Here is a 17,507-nt window from a genome sequence, read left to right on the forward strand (position 1 = left end):
CAGCTGAACTCTGGAGGTGGACCATATTAGCAACCTGAACATCCTCCATCTACTTGCACTCATCTTTCACTGAGCCGAACCGCTGATGTGCCAGAGGGGACAGTAAAATGGGCTCCTTGCGTCACATCCTCGGAGGACTGCTCTTGTGCCTGTCTGTCTCAGGTGAGAGTATTATTTTGAGTAAATGGCAACCAGAACAAATGTGTTGTGTGTAATAATAATAGCACTTTTATGACAGTAAGATGTATGTAACTAGTATAAGCTAGTGCACTGATATCAAAAGTGATCTTTGCTTATTTATTGCTGTTATTGTTACACTCGCTACATTGTTAGTTTAAGTTGAAGAAAAACTATCGCTAGAACAAAGAGCAGTAGGTGAATCATTCAGATGTTCATCAGAGGATCACTCATCACAGTGGGCAAGAGGGGACAGTGTCCTATAGGCCAGAGTAAGGGATTTAAATGTAATTCTGGTTGCTATAGGACGCCAGTGGAGAATAACAGAGGAGTTACATGTTTCCTCTTTTACTGATTAAAGATCAGATGTGCTGCTGCATTTTAAATGATCTGTAATGTCCTCACTATACAAGCAGGTAGACCAGCTAACAATGCATTGCAATAGTAGCCTAGAAATCTAGACGCGCCCCTAGCGACCGTCTAGCAACTCTCCGTTGGCTTGTGAGCTCCAGAAATCGAAACTTAATCAGGCTATTGAAATCGTGTATAGAGTCGTTTGGTGGGCTTAACATAATGATTGATGGCAGAGTTGCAACGGTTTGGCTTGAATTCCCTGCTACTTGAAAACAAATATCCTATTGCGTCCTATTGTGTGCAGAGGGAATTTGAAAGACAACTGATAATCCCGCCCCTCGGACTGAGCACTGCGAACGGTGAGTGCCCAGACCCTACATTTTATTGTGGGTCTGGCTCGCCAGGCTATTGCAATAGTTCAGTTTGGAAAGAACCTTGGCCTGTACAATAAATTGTGTGGCATATTATAGATAAGATCTGATCTGAGATAAGGTCTAGCTGGATTAGCTAGGAATACCAGAAGCTCAGTTTAGGAGAGAGCTGATGAGTCAATCTTTCATCCTGTCTGAAATATCTGTGATGCATGCAGACATCTGAGCAGAAATAGTAGTCATCAAGTGGAAAGACAGTTGAGTATCATCTGAATAACAGGGATAGGCACATCTATGTGAGCAAATGAGCTCACTTTGGTGTAAATGGAGAACAGAAGAGGACCAAGTAATTACCCCCTGTGGTATGCCTGTGGTAAGGTTGTGAAAATTTGATACCTGTCCTTGTTCACTGAATGAACATCCTTTGAGGTATGATATAAACCTATTAAAAGTTTCCCCAGAGATTCCTAGTTCAGATAGAGGAGAGAAATCATGGAAATAAAAAATAAAACTGACTGAGCAGAGACTTTAGCTACTTTCAATGCATCAGTCACAGATAAAAGAGTTGTTGTACTTAAAAATACACGGCATGAATACTGTATATAAGATGCAAAAATCCTGCTTTGCTATTTGCAGCATATTTCTTATGTTCTACATGTGTTGCATGTTTTTCAGCAGCAGAAGACAATGTTACCTCGTGTGTCACCAGGAGATGTTTGGCATCTCAGCTGGTAGCAAAGAACATCGTCAGTCAGCCACAGTCACCCTCCTGTGACATTAATGTCAATGTAGTATATCTTCGCTATGAGACCATAGCAGTGGTGAGTGTCATTAACCTCATATTTTCTATCGCTCTTGTAAAAAAAAAAGTTGGTAACACTTTACTTGACGGTATCTACATAAGAGTGACATGACACATGAACCTAACCTCTAACCCTAACCCTAACTTGTCATGACAAAAACCGAAGGAATCTTAATAACAGAACTTGTTTATAATGTTTATGACACGGTCATGACAGTGTCATGTCACTCTTATGTAGATACCATCAAGTAAAGTGTAACCAAAAAGTTTTAGGCCTACTTTGTGCCACATAACTGGATTATTACTGACTTCAGCTCAAATGACTTGTTTCTATATTTGTTCATTCCACTTACACTAAGGACACCAAACTGATGCATGTCTCCAGTCGATTGACTATGAAATTGGTAGGTTGAATGTTTTTCTCCTGTGTTTCCCACATTTCATCATATTGTTCATTCTATATTAACCCCAAAGCTAGCACCATTGTATGAGGAATAACTTTTATTCTGGGAACAGAGATGGAATGATCCTGATCTTTCGTGGGATGAGACAGTCAACAACTTCTCTATTGTGGTTCTTCCAGCTGATAAGATTTGGACCCCTGTCCTCACCGTGGACAACGCGTGAGTACATTTACACTACAGACACACACAGATATTTGGTGATACAACCACTAGGTGACATTCTATCAAAGGGGAATCATTAGCATGTTTTACATTTCTCTTAGAGTGGCTGTTAAGACAACGCCTGCCAACGCTGACGTGGTGGTGGAGAGCAATGGAGCTGTTGAATATAACGTCAACATGGACACTACAGTGAAATGCGAAATCAATCTTTTTAATTACCCCATCATCAGTGACTTCTGCCCAGTGGCCCTAAATGGCTGGTCAAATAAGGAGGGTGGGCCCTGACTTTACTATCCAGGCAGATAATTACATTACCTTTGGCAGACATGAACCACACTAACATTAGTATTACCATATTATTATTATTTTACTTTTTAAACTTTTGTGACTGATGTTATTTTATCATTGTTGATGGAGGTGACATTACTAGTAGTGTCAGTGGCTGCAGCAGGGTAATTACAGTGCATGAAAATGCACTGTACTGTTCTTCCTAGGCAACAACTTATTATTATTATTATTATTCCGCTTACCACTTTTTCCGTACACAATTTCTCTTGAACAGTTTAACTTAGAAACTTCATTCAAACTTTGTAACATAGGTCTTCAAACACAGATATACTACGATATACTTTTTAAAAAAAACTTTTAAACAGTCTACTTTTAAACTATCATTAAACTATCTATCTATTAAACTAGCTGTCTATCAACAACTTTTAAACTATCTACATTAAACTTTTAAACGGTCTACTTTTAAACTATCAACTTTTATTAAGCTATGCAACTGCCATGTCTGTCCTAGCATCACCGCAGTAACCAGCTCTGTATTATCTATTTTAACTATACATGATATTTTACATCACAACTTTTGTATTTTCATGCACTGGTAATTCCTTGGGAATTGCGTTTCTAGTTGTTGTTGTAGTTGTAGGAGCATCACTTGCGACCCCTAATGTTTGCCACTAACAAGCTTCTTTTGGACCCCTACGTTGTTTCATTCATCTCATGCCTGTGTGTCGGTTTCAGGTTGTGGTATGCATCTAGAGTTTGGCACCATGACCTGGACCGCTGGAAGCACTGCAGAGTGGATTACTAATTCAGTGGTTCTTACTGGTTCCGGCTTCCGCACCTACCTCAATGTAAAATGGGCAATTGCATCACACAACATTATAGAACAAACATTATAGAACAAACAGGAAAATGCACTGGCACACTCACAAACCCATGTGCACAATCTCTCTTCCCAATGATTGGTAATGTTACAATTTCATCCACATAACTAAATAAAATGCATAGTCATTGCAAAGGACCTGTGCTGCATAATGCACTTAGAATGATCTCCATAGAGTGTCATTCATATAGTTTTGTTAGAAAATCCTACCGTTTTGTTAGAATCATACAGTTTTGTTAGAGTCATACAGTTTTGGAATCATATCGTTTTGTTTGCATTCTGTAGATAGAGCTGTCGGTCAGTCCGTTCAACCCTGTCGTGGGCCTTCTCATGCCCAGCGTGCTCATCGTCCTGGCCGACATCATGAGCAGCATGCTGCCGCTGGGCAGCGGGCGTAACAGCTTCAAGGTCACGTTGGTCCTCAGCTTCACAATGTTTCTCGTCCTGCTGACGCAGCACCTCCCTGACTCTGGCAACTGCAGCCCCTTGATTAGTATGTTTGCGGCACGCTACATGCTACCCAATTGACCACCATCAGAGTTGGGTTTCTAGGCAAAATCACACTCACAAACATATGGGGCGAAGAGCATATACTCTGTGGTGCGATACTTTTGTAAGAACAATTTAACAATTAGTGTCTTATGGTGTGGGGTATGTCATTCAAACCATGTGACATCTGTGAATGGTTTGGGAGAACCAGCTCTTTTGTCTAAATAACTGTGTATGTGTGTGTGTGCTGGGTGTGTGTGTGTGTATTCTCATAAAAAAAAATTTGCAACATGGTCTTTGTACTTAACAGGGTACCATTTCCTCATCTCCCTCCTCTTGCTGGTAATGAGCATGCTGACTTCACTGCTCCTCACTCGCCTGTCAGGAGGCTGTGTCTTCCTATTGTGTGGATGTAGAAAGGTTACTGAGGACAAGCAGGAGAAGGGTGAGGACATACCTGCCTTCATGCCACCATTAACTCACATGTGCAGGGAATTCATATATCTTCGCAGTTTGAAGTTGGAGAAGGCAACAGACCATAAACAATTACACTGACAACACTGTCAAGGTCACATAATAACTTACTTCAGCTTCAGCTTGTAATTTTACCTCTATGCCAATGTGATGTGGAAACAGTATTGCTTGTACACAACCTCACTACACCAACCATACCGTGACCACAATAGAATGAGTAACCGTGTGACAACAACCATTTTCACACAGGTAATGGAGTGGTCAGTGGTGATGTGGCACTAGGCAATGTGCCTGAGATGGAGGACACGTTTCACCAGAGAGTGTTGGGTTTCATCGAGACCAAACAGCAAAAGGAGCACCAGGAGAACAAGCGTATGGCCTTTGCTGAGAAATGTGACCGCATCTACTTAGTGCTTTACGTTTGTCTCTGTCTTATCTATATGATCGGCATAGTGGTCACTGTTCAACAAAACATCTGTGATGAAAACAACTTTGGTTTCTGGAATGATTTGATATAATGTTTACCTCATGATAGCAATTCTTTTAGGGTTAAAATTATTACTTTTAGTTAGCCATGTGGCCCCTCTTGGCATTAAACAAAGACATCCTCCCCTCCCCCAATGAAATGCTAATGTACTGGTTCCAAGGACTATCAGATCCACAAGACAAAGGATGTTACCTTGCTATAATGTATCCATGTGTCATGAAATGTAAATATATTCATGTTTGGTATCATTGTAATAGTCTCAGTACAAGAATTGTAATGATTTGATTGTGAGAATGTTTGGAACATTCTATAAGTGATATTTCTGACCCTTTTATATTTGACCCTTTCAATAGAGTTCCATTATCAGCATCATAGTTGGCCCCACAAGACTTCCTTTTTAAACATTCCATGTTATCTTAATGCAGAGGAAGTAGATTGGGGCCCAAATAGAATGTTCAAGCATTGTTTTTGTTTTTATTGTTGAAAGGGTCTATATAAGATATCTCTCCTCATGTTCTTCAGATAGGTGTGAAGTAGGTGTGAGTAGGTGTGTCTGATGCCATCTGGAGAACAGGGAGAGAGAGAGATAGAGAGAGAGAGAGAGAGAGAAGAGAGGGAGACAGAGAGATAATGTAGAGTAGAGAGAGAGAAGAGAGGGAGAGAGAGAAGGAGGGAGAGAAGGAGTGCTATAATCTTGGCCACGTTGCTGAGACAAAGGCGCGCATCTCCTGCGTGCTGACGGATCATGTGATGGTCTTGTTCCGCCCTGAAGGGACCTATCTCCCGACAATGACCGGCGTTATATACATTATCCCGCTTATTACACGGCTACTTACCAAAACGACACAATAAACTCCCCACGGTATGACTCTTTAGCCCACATAGCCTAGGCTATAGCCTATTTGTTACCGTTTCATCATGGCTTTTGCTGAGAAACAAATAGTTCGCAACAACACACGCTGAACTTGAATCAAACATTCTTTAGAACACAGCTGATCAACCGTCTGCTTTCACTTTTGAATGAAGTTCCAATCCTTGCGTAGTGATATGAAAGAATTGACTTAGAAGCACAAAGCCCATTTTCCTTGACAGCGGTCTGTTATACTTAGCAACGGTCTGTTATTCAGAATTAGCAGACCGCCGAACGTTGGGAAGGCCCATTCACGTGAATGGAGCATTCTGCAGCACTGAAGAGCCGTGTAATAAGTAAGGGATAATGTATAGAACGCCGGTCATTGACGGACGGCTCCGACAATGACCGGGACGTTCTCCCGACAATGACATTATCATTATCCCTTACATATAAGATATCTTTCCTCATGTTCTTCAGATAGGTGTGAAGTAGGTGTGTCTGATGCCATCTGGAGAACCAACCAAGTGGGATTATTTTGCCGCCAAATTCTTCCTTTGTTTAACCCATACAAAAGTGATTAACTTGCATTGTAAGAAGGATGGAGAACTGAGGAAGAGAGGGAGGGGTTGATCCAACAGAGGCCATGGCCTACACAGACCATAGACCATTTCTTTACCCTCTCTGCTTGTAACAGAATAAACCTGATTCCTGAGTGTTCCTGAAGTTTGCCAGTCTAAGTTAATATAAAGTAATTATTCACCACAATTACTTTCACTCATAATATCCATAGTATATATTTTTCTCTTTTTCAATGCACTGCACTTGCTTCCCAGACATGTATCAATGACAAATACCTGACAAAATGACCTTGAGACAGCTTTGAAATAGAGATATTTATTTAGCAGATTTCAGCAAAGAACATGCAAAACATTGCAAATGAATAATTAATGAACACTAGTGAACACCATGTAATTCGATAGCAGATCCCTAGTCAGATTAGGGTATCAAAGAACCTCTCAATCATCTCATCCAGTTCTTCAGGGCTGTACTGGTTATACTTCTGTGGGTGTCTGGTGAAGTTAACCTGCTCATACCTGCATGAAGATGGACATTCTGTAAACCATGTGTTAGCCATTTTCTTTTGATTCTCATCTTTACTTTTTTCATGTAAAACAAAAAGATGTGTATTAAAGGAACTGTGTGTGTTCTGAGTTGGCGCGAGTTCGAATAGTCTTGAACACACCATAACATCCTGTACTGCACTCTGCCACTGACTTGCATGTATTTGATACTCTTGAGGTACAATGCACACACGCACGCACACACACACACACACATAAACACACACGCACATGCACACACACAGCACGCACACACTCACATGCACGCACGCACACACACAGGCACACACACACACGCACAAACACATAAACACACCCACACACACATCAAAACACACACACACACACACACATGCAGGCAAGCAGGCACACACACACACAGATACACATGCAGGCAAGCAAGCACACGCATACACGCACACACACACACACACACACACAGATCAACACAAACACAGTCACACACACACCCATTACCCCCCGCCCGCACACACACACATTCATAAGCGAACCCTCCCACACACACACACAGAAGCACACGTATACACAAAACAAACACACACTATGCACACATACTCATTGACATACACAAAAGTAGGGAATGGAGTAGGAGATGGAGACAAACTGACAAGCAGAGAGAATGTGCAGGACTGGGCAGTGGTCATGCGGTACATCTAGTTATTATCATTATTATTATTATATCGAAAACAAGTTAAAAGTGTGGCTATGACTGGAGCTCACCGCTGCAGAAAGGCCCTATAGGCCTGTCCCACCACATAGACCTGGCCCCTAGAGAGGGCCTCTCGCTGGTCCGGGTCAGGGATGGCCCACTCCCTCTGTGCCCTAAGCAGCTCCTCTAGGCTGTCGTTAAAACTCTAACAACAGGGGAGTCATAGAAAAAAGAGGTCATAGAAAATAAACCACACTTGGCATCTAATGCATATCACTGGTGCTTGTAACTGCATGGAAATTACACTGTGTGATTTAGTGTCCTCTGTGAAATCTGTTTGAATTCATTTTAGATCAATCACAGAAGAGGGAATTTACAAACCTACAGTGTTCTTTGTACCTTAAATTTTCCTTTGATCAAGCGGCACTCTTTTTCTTTTAGCTAAAAGATAAGCGGTGAGAGTCAAGAAAAATGATCACATCTACAAAGTTATGCTGTATGTATTCATTATGACCCAACAACTTCCAAAAGTCTACCTCAGAGCCTGGTTGTACAGGAGGAATCCCTTCATCCTTCAGGTATTCAATAACCGCCAACCAGCTGTAACATAGACAAATATAAACGCACACACTCAAATGCACACACACATACAAAAAACACTCACACCCACACGCATACATACACTCACTCACTCACTCTCACACACACACACACACACACACACACACACAGAGACAGACACACACGCACACACACACACAATCTCCCCTTCACAGAGATTATTAAAAAAGTGCAGCAGGGAGAACCCATCCTCTCCGGTCCACTGTTCTTTCCCTGTTTCTGTTTGTCCTGGCCTGTCACCTTTGGAGATATTTCTGCTTCTGCTCCTCCGTCCTGCTCTCCCACACAGCCTGTGGTGCATCAGCGCCTTCCTCCCACAGCCCCCTCAGCTGAGCCCTGGGGACACACTAAGCTATTGAGATGCACCACTAAAGGCCATTGCACACTCCGACTCCGTGTTTTTCACACAATTAAAAATAAATACCACCTTCTGTTGTGTCAATTACATTTACACACAACTATATGCACTTTCAACGGTCATATGAGTTTTTGGAGGCAGTTCGATTGCCGAGTTTTTCGCCTCCCTATGTCAGGGAATGAGGCTTCCTGCAGCAGTGTTCTGTATTTGATGGGTTGAAAACATACATATGAAATTTCACTGTGCACACACCCTCACACATCACACTGGAATATTAGAGGATGAACCAATACTGCTGTACTGACCAATTTATCAAATTAAGATCTATTTTACTTTTTCATTGACAAAATGAAACTATAGCTCACTCCAAGGGAAATGAGATTGGCAAGTGGCAGGTTCATTATCTACCAATCGGCCCCATTCAGATCTGTTGTTTTGTTCAGCCCATTAATTATGACCGGAACGCTAGCGAAGCGGTGGTCATATGGGTTTAGTCAGAGATTTCTTCTTCCGAATTTTTTTTTCTTCAGTAAATTTGTGTCAACGATTCCCGGGACATTGAAAGACCAGGCTGCACAAAACTTGGTGGGCATGTCTGTGTAATCGCAGGTATCTTTGACTGACAAGTTTAAAACTGCACAAAATTTTAAGAATAGGATCATTATAACACCCTCTGAATGCATGCCAAGTTTCGTGGAGTTATCATATCAGCTTCACACACACACACACACACACACACACACACACACACACACAAACACACACAGGCATATCCACACGTACGCACACACAAACACATAAAGACACACAGTACAGTACACATTTACGCTCACACACGCACACACACACACACACACACACACTCACACGCAGGCACACACACACACACATAAACACACACACGCATAAACAAACCCACAGTACGCATGCACGCTCACACACACGCATGAACACACACACACACTCGCACGCACACACACACACACACACGTACACACACACATAAACACACCCAGACAGAAGCACACATATACACAAAACACACACACACACACTATTTTACACACACAAAAGTAGGGGATGGAGACAAATTGACAAGCGTGATTTATTTTTGCGGAGAGAATGTGCAGGACTGGGTGGCAGACATATTTTGTACCGCTCTGCAGTACATCTAGTTTTTTTTTTTTCTGTGGTCATTGAATCAAGATTGAATGATTCAAGTGATGTTACTGTAATGTCAGAGAGATGTGTATGGCAATGCAATTCCTCTGACAATGAAAAGCCTTTTCATTATGTCAAATACTATTATACAACACAATACCAAACACATGCATATCTCAAACACATGCAAATTAACATCGGTGGAGCACTATTTGGACCCTTTCTGACAAGTTGGAAAAACTGATGAGGGGATGACTTTTTGTAAAGCGACCTCCAGTTTGAAAGGCACTATATAAGTATAAACTTGTTATTATAGTGGATGGAATCCACTATCTTGAAATCTCCTGGCTTCTTCTTATTATAACCTTTTTTTCTTTTTACCTTTTCAAGAATTAATGCGACTCTAACCGCTTAACGTACAGACATGTTGAAATAACCGTTCTGGAGGTCTGGAGTGGGGCAAGAGAGTTATTTTTTCAGATTTTTAAAAAAGTTTCTACTTTTTGAGAAATAGGGGATTAAAAATGTTAAAAAGCTCATTTTTCCCCCATAAACTTCAAAGGCTGTGATGTCATAATGGCCTAAAGGCAGCCATAAAGATCCTTGATTACTAGCTCGCTTTAACCCTCTCTGGCTGCGCTTGTTAAGCTCCCAGAGTAGTTCCCGGGCTAATTAGAACACTGGCACAGGTGTCACCTGTGAATTCAACCATCTCAGCTTCTAATGCATACAATCTGGTGCTCCCTAAAACTACACATCCTGTTTAAGTGTTTCCCGTGTGTCAAAATAAAAGTCACAGCCATATCTCATGCTTTGAGCATTATATCTCCAGAACGGTTTGACGCATATGCTTCAAATTTGGTACAAGTGTTTGTATGGACTCAAAGATGAAGTGAGTTGATGTTGGAGGTCAAAGGTCAAAGGTCAAGTCAATGAACACTCTGAGTGCGATATCTCAAGAATGCCTTGACATACATGCCTGAAATTTGGTATGAGTGTTTGTATGGACTCAAAGATGAAGTGAATTGATGTTGGAGGTCAAAGGTCAAATGTCAAGGTCAAAAACACCTTGAGTGTTATATCTCAAGAACGCCTTGACACACAAGGTCTTTTGGTATGAGGGTTTGTATGAACTCAAAGATTAAGTGATTTAATTTTTTTTTTTTTTTCAAGGAATTTCCCCACCAACATTAAGCCAGCAGCTTTCCATCCACTATTGTAATTCCTCTGGCATTACATTCTAGTTTATTGTTCATATTTATTGTTAATTATTACTTGTTAATTACTATTACTGTTACTATAATATTATAATTATCATTATTACACCTATTATTATTACCTCAAAATAGATTTGTGAATGAAGTTGTAGTTGTTGAACAGGAAGATGGCTCTTAGGGAAGGGTCATCGTATGTGGTGGCCATGTTCTCCAGACTCAGGAAGATCTGCTCGAGCACCTCAGCTGAAAACCCAGAGCAGGGAGAGAGAGAAAGATATATTTAAAAAAAAAAACTCAGCCTGAAAGCTTAGAATGCACTCTTTTGAGATTTACAGTCAATGTAAAAAAATTGTCTAGACCCTAATTCACATACAAATGAATGGTCTCAGACATGTGATATCATCTGGGGTCTCACTGCCTGGTTCTGCAAAAACACAACAACAAAAATATAAACAAAAAAACTCACACTGACAACAACGGATGTTCTAAAACCAAATTTGACTTTCATGCTGCTTCCCTAACTGGAGCATGTCAACTGTTCAGATAATACTTAAAAGGTATAGTAAACGTACCCCTGGAAGCTGGAACCTGGAAAAGCTCTGCTGTTGACTTCAACTGGACCAGCTGGCTTAGAAAGAGAACGACCTGGGAATAGTGAGAAGGCCCAATCTATCCATATGCATACCCTCAACTCACTGCACTGATATCGGAGATCTTACAGCGTACATCTTAAACCACCTCACTGATGTTACAGTAAAAAGATGATCTCAGGTGAAAGGTTTCGTGATAACAAAGCGTGCAGCTTACATTGCTGGTCAGCTCATGAACTGTCCCATCCTCAGGCATCTCTCTTTTCTTATTCCACTCTTCCTATAAATAACATTATTCTCATAAGGATAAAGTTCCTGTGCACAGCCTTCCAGGTGCTGGTGAGGTGCAGTCGTGAATAGATTAAAAGGAAAGTGAAGGATCACCGCACACTGGTGGGATTTCTTTGCTGGTTTATTTTTTAGTGAACAATGCGTTTCGCCAAGTGATCCTTCACTTTCCTTTTAACATTATTCTCATATTTTAGAATATGTGCTACATGTTTTCAATTTATAAAGAATGCAACATGTAGACACTACTCTCAACAGCAACCAGGCAGCCGACACTCAGGACAACATACCATAATTCTACCGGGATACTTATCCAAAGCTTGCTGAGCAAAAGCTCCCATGGACTCAATGAGATTGGGCAACTTGTCCTTGGTTTCGTTGGTTGTGTACTATAATCACATGATCAGAAACTGAGAGACAATCCCGATTGAACTGAAACATGCACATTCTTATTACTTCAAATGGACTGCTCACCTCCAGCACCTTGTTGATGCTGGGCTGTGCAGCCTTGAGGGTGTAAAGGGCACGGAGGAGCGTCAGCAGGGCGTCATAAACATGGTAAGCATTCACGGCATGGCGCACAGCAAAGACGATGTACTCCCCTTCCTCAATCAGTACATCTAAAGCTTCCTGTGGGGAGGGGGACAAATGGATGGATGGATGGAATGACAGACTGACACACAGACAGATAAAAGCTGTAGAATGTAGATAGAGAAAAAGGAATACCAGTATGTGACATAACCTAAAGAAAACATGACATTCTGAATGGTGAGATCAATGGCCTTCATGCAGTAACATTCTCCTAAATTTAGCGTAATGTTAATGACCAAAAAGTGACGATTTGACTTCTGACTTGCCCAAAATCAATGGGAATCTGCCTTAGAACAATTTTCAGGAATATTGCCCAACAACATGCAATTAGAGGAATGCACAATCATCACCTTAACTCAATACCTTCAACTGCTACAATACAAACATCATCTATGACGAGCACATTCTTCCTCCTTCCAACCACCTTGTTTATCATCTAACCTGCACCAGTGGGTCAAAGGTCTTTTTCCAGTGAATCTGAGGAAAGACTCTGGCAAGGGCAGAGAACTCCACACTGGCCAGAAGACTGAAGGCTTTGAGGCACTGACTGTAGCAATCAATGTTGATGTCACTCCAACCCTCCTTCCCTTTTAGATAGTAGGAAAAGACACAAGAACACAGAGCCTTGAGTTTCAATATGACATATCCCTTAAATTATTATATATCGTAGATAGATAGATAGATAGACAGGTGTTGGACAACGTTTGACATTTTTCTTGCATCCATAGCATAGCATAGCTATCTTTGCTATACTGTAAGAATGCAGGCATTGAAATCATTGTTGAAACTATAATTGACATCAAGACATCAGACATTCAGTCTGACCTAGTCTCTTGAAGATCCTCGCTAGGCTGCCCCTGAAAGAGCTGAGTGAGGAAGACGAAGAGGATGACGAGGAATATGAGGAGGAGGAGGAGGAGGAGGACAAGGAGTGCAGGCTTGTGAAGGAAACGCTTGTCTTCCGCAAGTGATCTTTGAAATCCTTAAGAGAGCGGTGCAAGCGACATGATCGTGCCTTGGAATATGTAGTAAAGATGTCTGCATATAAAAGAGAGAGCAATCTCAGAAAAAATCTTATTTATAATGGCCATACACATCTATTTCTCACTCTCATCAAATATAACCATAATACACTGGAGATATGTAGCCTGGGTGTTCCCATGCTGCCTTGCGCGCGATTTGATTCACGCTGCTAAGGCAGCCTGGAGACCATGGAGCAAATTTTCGCCTGAGATAGGGAACCAATCACAGAACAGGTGGGAAAGCAAGACGATGATGAGCTATGCACAGACGCATTTGATAGACACCCGTGGCACCCAATAAACGGATCTGGGCATTTTTTTCAAATACGAGAAAATGAACGTTTGGTTCCCAGACCACGTCTCATTGAGAAGTGGTGGCGCTAGCCAGGCTAGGAGATATGCACAGAGTATTTAAGAATATAAAATGCTGTTTTTGTTCTGGTTCCAGTCCAATTTTGGTATCAGGTGACCACTGAATTTGTTGTTTGCAGGACTAGCTAAAGGGGAAGCTGTTGATGAAGCTGTCGTTCCCCAATGACGGGCACGCTCTGCCCAGCAGAAGCTGAGATCCAGCTGTGATGGGGTCAAGAAGATCATCTCAGCAAGCCACCATGAGGGGACACCCGAAACTGTTCAAGCTGTCTCTGGTGACCCTCTCCATTGTACACAACCAGGTGGGAATAAGTTTGCCTTATTTAGCCTTTTTCCATCGACAGAGAACCGGCTCCGTTCCTGTCCGGAACCAGTTAAAGAACAGGTTCGCTGTCGGTGGAAAAAACGCCTACAGAGACTCTTAGAATATATACCTTTGACTTTCCCATTTTAACTGAAGTATGCGCTCTTCCAGCTATAGCTTATCGATAAGGTTTTCGATCTGTCAGTGTTGTCATCTCCTGCCTGCGTATCACACCAATGTGTCAGTGTCAGAACCAGAACCAGCCGGCTCTGTCAACTGAGTTGAGAGTACGTATTTTTTGTGTTTTTTATCTTTTGCATCTTCTGGTTATATTCTTGAATGAGAATGAGAAACACACTTACACAAACATATTGCTAAAACAACTAATCCAACAGGTGCCTATGACTACAGATATACACACACAAATATATAAACATATACATCCACTCTCACTGTCATACTCACTGACTACTCGCTGAGGCCTTCCACTGAACAGACCATGCACAGGCTCGAAACCTGGGTGTCGCTCTAGTGAGCGGGTCTTCTTCTTGCCTATCACCCATGACACTGTCTTCCTTGTGAAGGGGCTTCCAGGGAAAGGTGCCTTAAAAGTGTTTGGTGATTCTAAGCGATCAAGAGACTGTGTCTTCCGTCTACTCTGATTGCTTGCCAAAGTAAGCGGACTCTCCTCTTCAATGATGTCTGGGAGTTCACGGAGTTTAGCTAATATGCACATATACAGAGGGGTGAAATTAGGTATGGGAAAGGGGGCTTAAAGTGTACGTGAAGAACACATACTATTGCCGTACATGCTTTCCTTGACTTAGAAACTTGAATGACCTGATACTAGTCACAACATGGTTAGTTCAATAGTTCCAATTTACCACATCATATTATTTCAAACTATTTTACCTAAACAACTCTATACAGTTTCATATTCTTATAGCTTAATTATAAAATCATGCTGCAAGTAGGCAAGATAATGGGCTTTAGGAACACAGGCATTTATGACAAATAATACTTTCAATACACTATGAAAACAGGTGAAAGCCAACTCTCATGTATCAACTCATTGGCACTGACAGTCTTCCTTGCGGCGAGGTAAAGGCCCCAGGTTTGAGGGTCGGTCCAATGAGCGGGTCTTCAACTTGTTGGTTAACCATGATGCTGTTCTCTTCTTGTGGGGACTTCTGCAAGTGTCTCGGTCTAGTGACCTAGTTTTCAGTTTTTTCACACCCTTCCACATGAAAGCCTCGTCAGCCTCGTCAATGTCCTCTAGCCAACAATCTGGACAAAACAAAACACATCAACTAACAAGGATGTGGGGTTGTACGAACCACTCCTATCATCATCCACAATCCTTAAAATCTCCTCTAACATCTATCTTAACAACTCCTTGTGTTCTTGATAAGTGGGTACGCTGCAAATACAAAAATTCTACATGAGGGAAAAAGACTCACCCCCATCTCCCAATGCTGGCTAGTATAGCCTGAATAATAATTATTGTAGTTATCTTTAAAAAGATTAAAAACACTGGTATCACTTTTTCTCGTCTTGTGATCAATAAAATCTAGTGCAATAGAGCAGGGCATTGAGGTACCCATTACCAAAGCTGGAGCAGTCCTCCACAAACCAGGTGGAGATTGGCACCATGTCCTGCAGTAGATTACTGGGGATGCCCACATCCTCTTTCTGAGTGCCCAACACCTCCTCTTCGTCAATCAGGTTCAGGATGTCAGTTGGAGAGGCGGGGTTACTGCACCTTAGCAACAACCTCTTGAATTCACACAGAAGCTGTGCCTTGGCTGAATTCTTGGTCTGCCTCTGTGTGACAGGTCATAAAAACCATTACCAATTATTATGTAGCTACAGTGGAAAGATCTAATAGCACAAACAATTGAATACTGTACATTGTCTTGTGTATAACAATAAAAACAATCATGTTGTCAATTACATTGCCGATATATATGGTTTCTTCTCATTTTGGTTCCATTCTAAAAGCATTTAATTTTATAAAGTGAGCTGGCAGAATAACTGAGGCGGGCTTAAACGAAAGTAAATTAATGTTACCAGTGCTTTTAGCTCAGGACCCTCAGGGATAACTTCCTCAAAATACTCCATGGCTCTCTTGATCTGGTCTAAGCAGTCCAGATCATTTTTCAGTCGTCCTGTGGGACTACATGACAGCAGACAAGCATAGAATTGCTTTCCAAAACATTAGGCTGGCAACGTCATAAAGTTTAAATAAACTAACCACACATTTAAGATACAACTAAGTCACTTTTTACCCTTGACTAATGATCCATGCCGTGGTCTCCCTGATGTTGTAATGAGAAATGACAGAATCTAACTCTGCCAGGGTTAGGTCTGTTTTAAGCTCCAGCTGTTTTAACCTCTGTGATTCCTCATACATTGGCATGATTTTGTTCTCCATGCTCTCCAGTTTACCATATAGTGAAAAGAAGACGGAGTCCTGACAAACATCAACATATGTGACAGGTTGTACTATGACTAGGCCTACCATTCAATGCAATTACATCATTACAATGAAATTAAGCATTAGTCTAGGTAAAAGGGGAATATAATGTTAACTTTACCATTTTCATGTGGAGTTGGGCATTCCGTTCCAGGGCATCAGTGATGAAAGAGAGTAATGTTTTATCCTGAATAGCCAGGAAATACTGATATGACCTTGCAGGCATGCAGCTAATTGAGCTAGCACTATATATTGGCTAGCTTCTAGCGTATAAAAACAGCTAACATGAGTTAGTTATATGACAAACCTGTTTGAGACTTCTCTCGATTTCTTCTACACGTGTTATCTTGTTTTTGTTGCTCATTGTGCCTCCTGAAACTTGAGGTCGTAGTCCTGATGGTGGTAAAAAGTGTTCATCTAGTCTTTTTGAGTAGAAATGAACAGACACTGTAGGCTACCAAGCTCTAGCAGTGAAGTTTTGGGGGTAAATGGCTCTGGCACTAATCATTAATAAACAATTTCCTATAACTAAGTTGCTGTTTCCTGCACATCAATTCAAGGCTAGACAGATGGCTAAGTTGACTCTTTTTGGTTTGTTTGAAATATAAAACGTTTATATGGGCGTATTTAGGCTTAAACCTATTTATAACTTAAACTTTGACTACATTTATAAAAGAAAAGTTTATCATTAAAAAAAAAAACATGGGGGAAAATTATGCGGATAGTCTGCGAGCCTCAATTTTGTTAACGGGTTATGTCTCATTATAAAGCTTTCAAATTCATGTTGATGGTGGTAAAGATCTCAGCCTGTGCATACGGGGGTGTTTGGCGGTGTTTGGTCGTGCAGGCCCGAAAAGCTGTCCCCTGTATCATCACCTTCCCAACCCCAGGTGGCAGTTGTGAGCTCATAGGTCG

The 17,507-nt window shown here is 41.4% G+C and overlaps 2 protein-coding genes across 4 annotated transcripts; one reads left to right on the forward strand and one right to left on the reverse strand.

Moving 5' to 3' along the window:
* Positions 1-5,337, forward strand: LOC125296247 (zinc-activated ligand-gated ion channel-like). Of its 3 annotated transcripts, none has more exons than XM_048246042.1 (9): positions 1-162; positions 1,578-1,723; positions 2,064-2,108; positions 2,221-2,327; positions 2,432-2,604; positions 3,354-3,466; positions 3,784-3,991; positions 4,298-4,432; positions 4,711-5,337. In XM_048246042.1, the coding sequence occupies exons 1-9, from the start codon at positions 108-110 to the stop codon at positions 4,977-4,979; spliced, it is 1,251 nt and encodes a 416-aa protein (XP_048101999.1). In that variant the 5' UTR covers positions 1-107; the 3' UTR covers positions 4,980-5,337. The 3 variants fall into 3 exon arrangements, with proteins under 3 accessions (XP_048101999.1, XP_048102000.1, XP_048102002.1); XM_048246043.1 differs by having other exon boundaries at positions 1,581-1,723; XM_048246045.1 differs by lacking the exon at positions 4,711-5,337 and having other exon boundaries at positions 3,784-4,037; positions 4,298-4,386.
* A 1,455-nt stretch (positions 5,338-6,792) lies between these two features.
* LOC125295674 (exocyst complex component 7-like) lies at positions 6,793-17,263 on the reverse strand. Its single transcript, XM_048245024.1, has 20 exons — positions 16,900-17,263; positions 16,714-16,779; positions 16,405-16,589; positions 16,187-16,292; positions 15,724-15,940; positions 15,200-15,403; positions 14,582-14,839; positions 13,244-13,456; positions 12,860-13,005; positions 12,302-12,457; positions 12,118-12,216; positions 11,757-11,819; positions 11,522-11,594; positions 11,323-11,373; positions 11,072-11,192; positions 8,454-8,549; positions 8,129-8,192; positions 7,992-8,033; positions 7,664-7,797; positions 6,793-6,895 (listed from the first exon to the last, which is right to left on the reverse strand). Exons 1-20 carry the CDS (start codon positions 16,954-16,956, stop codon positions 6,793-6,795), a joined length of 2,454 nt encoding a protein of 817 aa, XP_048100981.1. The 5' UTR covers positions 16,957-17,263.
* Between the last annotated feature and the right edge of the window lie 244 nt (positions 17,264-17,507).

Source organism: Alosa alosa, chromosome 6 (assembly GCF_017589495.1).
Source record: "Alosa alosa isolate M-15738 ecotype Scorff River chromosome 6, AALO_Geno_1.1, whole genome shotgun sequence".
NCBI lineage: Eukaryota > Metazoa > Chordata > Actinopteri > Clupeiformes > Clupeidae > Alosa > Alosa alosa.

Bases quoted from the DNA above. Each gene is read 5' to 3' on its own strand.
- LOC125296247 (XM_048246042.1), top strand. From the start codon at position 108: ATGGGCTCCTTGCGTCACATCCTCGGAGGACTGCTCTTGTGCCTGTCT. The intron at 2,328-2,431 runs GTGAGTACATTT...CATTTCTCTTAG, and splicing joins GTCCTCACCGTGGACAACGC to AGTGGCTGTTAAGACAACGC. The intron at 2,605-3,353 runs GTGGGCCCTGAC...TGTCGGTTTCAG, and splicing joins TGGCTGGTCAAATAAGGAGG to GTTGTGGTATGCATCTAGAG.
- LOC125295674 (XM_048245024.1), bottom strand. From the start codon at position 16,956: ATGAGCAACAAAAACAAGATAACACGTGTAGAAGAAATCGAGAGAAGT. The intron at 16,780-16,899 runs GTTTGTCATATA...CTGGCTATTCAG, and splicing joins TCGAGAGAAGTCTCAAACAG to GATAAAACATTACTCTCTTT. The intron at 13,457-14,581 runs GTGAGTATGACA...TTTTATATGCAG, and splicing joins AAGGCCTCAGCGAGTAGTCA to ACATCTTTACTACATATTCC.